Source organism: Ahaetulla prasina, chromosome 2 (assembly GCF_028640845.1).
Source record: "Ahaetulla prasina isolate Xishuangbanna chromosome 2, ASM2864084v1, whole genome shotgun sequence".
Taxonomy (NCBI): domain Eukaryota; kingdom Metazoa; phylum Chordata; class Lepidosauria; order Squamata; family Colubridae; genus Ahaetulla; species Ahaetulla prasina.
In genome coordinates this window covers 198,239,453-198,245,452 of record NC_080540.1, presented here as the reverse complement: position 1 = coordinate 198,245,452, position 6,000 = coordinate 198,239,453, and the positions used below count along the sequence as shown (strand labels likewise).

Genomic DNA, 6,000 nt, shown 5'->3' with positions numbered 1-6,000 from the left:
CCAAAGCTGAATGAGTGACTGGGCCATTTCCCCGCTTTCCCTAACCCTAACCCTAACCCTAACCCTAACCCTAACCGTAACCCTACTTCATAAGGTTCTTGTGGAGTGGGAAAAGTGTGCTATACATGCCTTAATCTCCAGAATGAAAGGCATAACATAAATCTAGAAACAACAAAAAAGCTATCAACCACAGGTTCGAATGTTGCATGAAGCCAAAACCAGAGTTGCTTCGATCGTGAGATGAGAAGCATATAAAGTAAATAAATAATGAAACCAAATCAATATATTTTATTCAATGTGGGAACACATACATACCCAGCAACATTCAAATTCATTCATTCGTTCATTAAATTTATATGGCCACCTACTTGCTATAGTATCTACAAGCAAAGAAAACATAGTATAGATTTTTTTTAAAAAACCCTTCTCCAAAAGTGCACTCTATCTTTCCATGCAGGAGCTTCTTGGCCCCTGGCATTTCAGGCTGTGCAATTGCTTCTGTGGTTGGAGCAGCCTTTGTCTGCACAGAAAATAGCAATAGCACTTAGACTTATATATCGCTTCACAGTGCTTTACAGCCCTCTATAAACAATTTACAGCATCAGCATACTGCCCCCAACAACCTGGATCCTCATTTTATCGACCTTGAAAGGATGGAAGGCTGAGTCAACCTTGAGCCAGTGAGGATCGAACCCGTGGCAGTCAGCAGAATTAGCCTGCAATACTGCATTCTAACCACTGTCCCACCATGGCTCAGTGGAGGTAAGTAAGACTTCACTGTGAAGTCCATTTGTCACCACAGTCTTTTCTATAACTAACCTGCATTCCCATTTTACAAAATTGAGGTAGATCAATGAGAGGTTGACCTGCCTAAAGCAGTAGTGGACCTAAAAATGACATTTTGGCCATGTGGACTTCAATGCCTTTACTAGCTATTTTATCTTTTTAGATTCTCTTCATTCCTCCTCCAACCATTAATAAAGCGATTTGAAGATCCCGAAAGTGTGTTTTTGTACATTTGACTTAATAAAGAGTACAAATATAATAAAGATATGGCAGATAGCAGTCCAGTTCTGCAAATCGTATTTCACAACAGGCTTTGTGCTCATCTTGCTAATTTCAAGGTGTGCTATTTTCTGTCTGCAAACCACAGAAATCAGTCATGCGGCAGTTGCTCTCAGTGAGCAGGAAAAGGACAGGAATTAATGCGAAGGAATGAAACAGCACCTGTTACTACTATCCTAAACCAGGAAAGGTTGAATATGAGCAAAGTATTCCCACCCAGGTTCAGTTCTGGAAAACATTCTGGGTTGAATGAAGACTTTAAAGTGTGGTTTAGGCAGATGCCTTGTTCTCTAGTGACCGAAAACTACACGGAGCAAACATTTTAGTAAGCGATTGGGCTTGTGCATCCACATTCCAGCAGGTTCCTCATCCCCTGGTTTGTTGTTTTTTTTAAAAAATAATCTGATGCTGTTACAGGTGCTTCTCCAACTGCAGGACCGCCCTTCGCGTACGCACAACGACAACCGAAGATTGGAAAAGATCACCGCGCAAGGTGTAAGCAAACCCAACTTCGGCACCACAGATCGGCCCTCGGGCGGGGAGCATCTCCTCCACGACCCTTGCTAGGTAGGGGGCGATCGTCCCGGGGACAAGCGCAACCAGAGAGCCGCGTCCAATTTGGAAATTCCTCGCTTTCAACGGCAACGATCGCCCGCCAGGAAGAAAACACACCCGCCCTCCTCCTCCTCCTCCTCCTCCTCACCGCTTGAGAAGAGGGCGGGGGCATCTCGGTGCGCAGGCCCCTCCCCGCCGGTGCGTGCTCAGCGTAGGCCCAGCAGCTGCCTTGAGCGGGCGGGCAGGCAGGAGCTGAGACCAGCGCGAGAGGACGCGCGAGGCAGCCAGCCGCGAGCGCGGAAGGGAGTCTCTTTCAGGAGCCTGAATACGGCGGTCCGGGCAGGGCCGCCAAGGAAGGGCGGCTGGGAGGAGCCGAAGCGCGGCGGAGGAGGAGCCGCTGCAGCCCCAGCCTGCGTGCGTCAGGTCCTGCGGGCAACTCGGCAAAGTTCAGGGAAGGCAGGAAAGCGGCGCCTTTGAGGCGAGAGACCAGGCGAGCCCAGCCCAGCCCGGAGCGAGGTCGGGCGGGTGGGCTTCCCCAGTCCTCGCTTTAGAAGGTGCGAGCGAAGGCATCTCCCCGGGGGAAAAGTTTCTGGCGGGGCCGGGAGCGGACGGCTGGACTGAAGAAGCGGGTCCCATGGAGGGACGGGAGCTGCAGGAACAGCCGCCCGAGCCGGAGGGACGCCAAGGCGTGCAGCCCTGAGCGGCGGCGCACGGTTCCTCGGGTCTCCATGGGCGCGGGCGGCGCGCCTTAGGGAGGCAGGCGGCCGGCCGCCTCGGTGCCGTCATGGCCAAATGGCTGAACAAATACTTTAGCCTGGGCAATAACAAGACCAAGAGCCCTCCGCAACCGCCCCGTCCGGACTATCGGGACAAGCGGAACGGCACGGCGGGAGCGGGAGGCGGAGGGCATCACAACCATCACCATCATCACCACCACCACCACACGTCGCCGTGCTTCCCGCGCCACGACACCAGCGACCTGCTCCGCGCCTACCGCGCTCAGAAGGAGCGCGACTTCGAGGACCCTTACAGCGGGCCGGGCTCGTCGCTGCGCAAACTGAGAGCGCTCTGCCGAGCCGAGTATTGCGCGCCTGAGGAGCTGCTGGTGGAGTCGGCCGGTCCCAAGCCCTTCTCGTCCTCGTCCTGCTGCGGCGGCAGCGGTGGAGGAGGCAGCGGCGGCGGCGGCGGAATAAGCAGCGGCGGGAGCAGCGCCGCCGTCGCCTCCGTCCCCACCCCCTCGACGGCCTCGGCTTCGCCTCAGCTCTTCCGCAGCCACAGCGAACGCCGCGCTGCCACCCCGCCCGACTCCGCGTCGGTCAAGTACATTTCCCCCAAGCACCGGCTAATCAAAATAGAAAGCAACGAAGGTGGCAAGGGCGGCAGCGGCGTCCCCATCACCTGGAGCCCGCCGGGAATTGGCGGAGCCGGACAGAAGAAGCTCAACAAGTGTGGCGAACAAGGAGAGGGCGGCGGTGGCAGCGTCTCTTTAACCAAGAAGGAGAAAGTAAGTGACAACCCCCCCTCCACCTACTCCTGTCTTTGAAAACGGGGAAGGGGCGGCCTTTTTTTGGGGGGGGGTCTGGTTCTCACGTGCCAAGGTGAATTGCTGATTTTGCAAGCCTGGTTCTCCCAGGCATGTGTAGGATTTCTACCCACGCGCTAGATTGCTGTGCAATTGTTGATTAACGCTCGGATGCATGAACTTTAATTAGATTTGAGAAGGCTAAGGAAACTTCGTGGTATTTTGCTTACATTAACTGCTTGATTCACACTTGCCTGATTTTCACGTTCAGGCTGTCACATCTCTCCGTTGGAGTGTTTATAATGCAGCCTTTTGTTAGGGTTTGGATGAGCAAACTGCTCTTCAGACGCATTATTTTAAAGGTGATGTGTGACATGAAATCAGTTCCTGCTTATTTGAGACTCCCTTCCACCCCCATCCCCCACCCCAATTAATTTGTTGGCATATTTATGTGATAGCCAGTTAGATGTAATGGTTAAGGTATAAGAAATCTGAGTTGTAAGTCCTGCCTTAGGCAGGCAGGCAGCTGGGTGACCTTGGGCCAGTCACACACACACAGTCCCGAAAAGCAGGCAATGGCAAAATACTTTTACAATTCTTGCAAAGAAAACCACAGGGACTTGTTCAGGCAATCATCAGGAGTCAATATGACTCAAAAAAAATATATCTGTGGACTTTAGGGTATAACCTTACCCCTAGAGTATGCATATTTGGTTTGGTAGGCAGTGTGCTAGGAAAGGATAGTGATAAGTTTCAGCAGAGTGGATGAAAAAGACCGATGGCGGAATAGGCTGATGATGGGAGTGAGTGTGAACTAGTTAGGGTCAGCTGTTTCAATATTTGTACTTGCTTGAATCAGTTGTATGCCAAACTGCATGTGTGAGCCAGGAACAGTCCCTTTCTTTGTGGAGGTGTGGACTCCTGAAAAGTATTTGTGCATATGTGTACATTTGGACTTTGCCCTTATTGCATTCAAGGAGTGGAGTGCATGGTGCTAAGTATGGTTTTACCCCATAGTATTCACATCCCCATTTTTGTATAAGTTATGTCAAGAGACAGTGACTTTTTAAAGGGCATCTTATGAGCTTCATGGCTGAATCAGGAGGTGAACCTTGGTCTTCCTAAGCAAATCTGCTATGCTGGATCTACTTCTGTCCAGAAATAAATGTGTATGTATGAGTGAACTTTGTCAGCTTGTGTGTGGTTAGATGGAGGTTTGTGCTACTGCTACATATGAACAATTTCTTACTGGAGACACATTGGTTAACTCAAATTTTGTGGCCTCACATTTTCTTCTTTAGTATGCATGTAGTTGTCTGAACTAATATATTGTGAAATGTCAGTATGGATCTATTTTAAAAGTCTTCTTTCTGATATGGATGCTCTCTTCATTTGTTCCTCATAGGAGGGAATACTTTGAAGTATTTTTTTTCCTTTTTGCTGGGGAAACAGTTAATAACAGTGGTTCTGAGAATCATCTTTTCTTCTAAGAGGCAGATACTGTAGATGAACTCTTGAACCAAGTTTCAAACATTTTAGACTTTACAGCTCCCTCTGTTCTTTTGATGGACGCACTTTATGTGGCTATGCTGTCTTTAGGCAAGCCAGTTACGATTGGTTATGCTTGGTTTTGGAACTTTCCATCCATTCTCATATCCTGTGAAGTGCTGGACTCTAATTCCCTGTCTGAAATATTACAGGTGGGCACCATTCACATTTTTAGGTTTTTCTGGTGTATAAAAATAAATTGCTTGGTGACTCAGTTGCTTTATATCTGCCTAGCTGATAGTCCACATGACTTGTTTCAATTGTGGTAAGAGTATGCAACAGATAGTGGTTGTATTTTCAGATCTCTAAAAGAGAAAAGAAACTTTAATCCCTCAGATAAAGCGCTAGGGAAACAAGGTTTGTTTATACTGCAATAACCTGAGTCACATGAAAATAATTCTAATTGCTTGAGTCACTATAGAGAATTCTATGTTAAAGGAGTTTTTTTTTTAAAGGAGCAAGCATTCAAGCATTTGCAGAGTCAAAACTGCTGTTGCGTGGTTTTTAATTTTTATATAAAATGCTTGTGTCAGCAATTTTTGGGAAAGGTAAAAATATGTTTTAATCCATTTGGGTTTTAACTTTAACTCTTATATGTGATATGTTACAATATCAAAAACATTTTAATATTAGCAATTTGTTCATGTGGAATGTTCATCTGTTCCCATGTTTTTGACATTCATCAGAACCAACGTTTTTGAGAAATGTTTATGTTCTAACAGGGAGCTTCATGGCTCGCTCGCTCTGTGTGTGTGTGTGTGTGTGTGTGTGTGTGTGTGTGTGTGTAGGTAGATAGGTAGGTAGGTAGGTAGGTAGGTAGGTAGGTAGGTAGGTAGGTAGGTAGATAGATAGATAGATAGATAGATAGATAGATAGATAGATAGATAGAGGAAGAGGAGAAAAGAGGAGAGGGGGTAGAGGAGAGGAGAAGATAATCTTGCAAATAATCCTGCAGTTAAAGCAGATTTCATCACTGCTTGACCAAAATTCAAAGAACAATTTTTAAGTCAAGACCTCTGCATATCCTTTCTTTTACAACATTTATTTCTTCAAAAAGAGACATTCTGCCTTCAGGGGAACACTTTCCACACAGGCCTGAATGGAGAGGCATTGCTTCTGCATGTCTGCTGTGGATTACTGCAGAGCTGCCCTCAGGATTTTGGAAAAGGTTCTTTGAGTTGTGCTCTATTCTTTCCAGTTGATGGTCAACTTGTTGAGCAAAAGAAGTCCTTATATTGGGCTCTCTTGTGATTTTTCTTAAGTAGTACTGTAGCAAGGACAAATGTAATTTTATTTTTAATTTAGTTTTA

The 6,000-nt window shown here is 47.3% G+C and overlaps 1 protein-coding gene across 1 annotated transcript in view; it reads left to right on the top strand.

Annotated features, from left to right (window-relative positions):
• The first annotated feature begins 1,868 nt into the window (after window positions 1-1,868).
• SHB (SH2 domain containing adaptor protein B) overlaps window positions 1,869-6,000 on the top strand; it is a 177,295-nt gene continuing 173,163 nt past the window's right edge. The window contains exon 1 of the mRNA XM_058168472.1: window positions 1,869-3,124. Within this exon, the coding sequence (XP_058024455.1) occupies window positions 2,405-3,124 (720 nt within the window). The 5' untranslated portion in view covers window positions 1,869-2,404. The remainder of the gene's footprint in view (window positions 3,125-6,000) is intronic.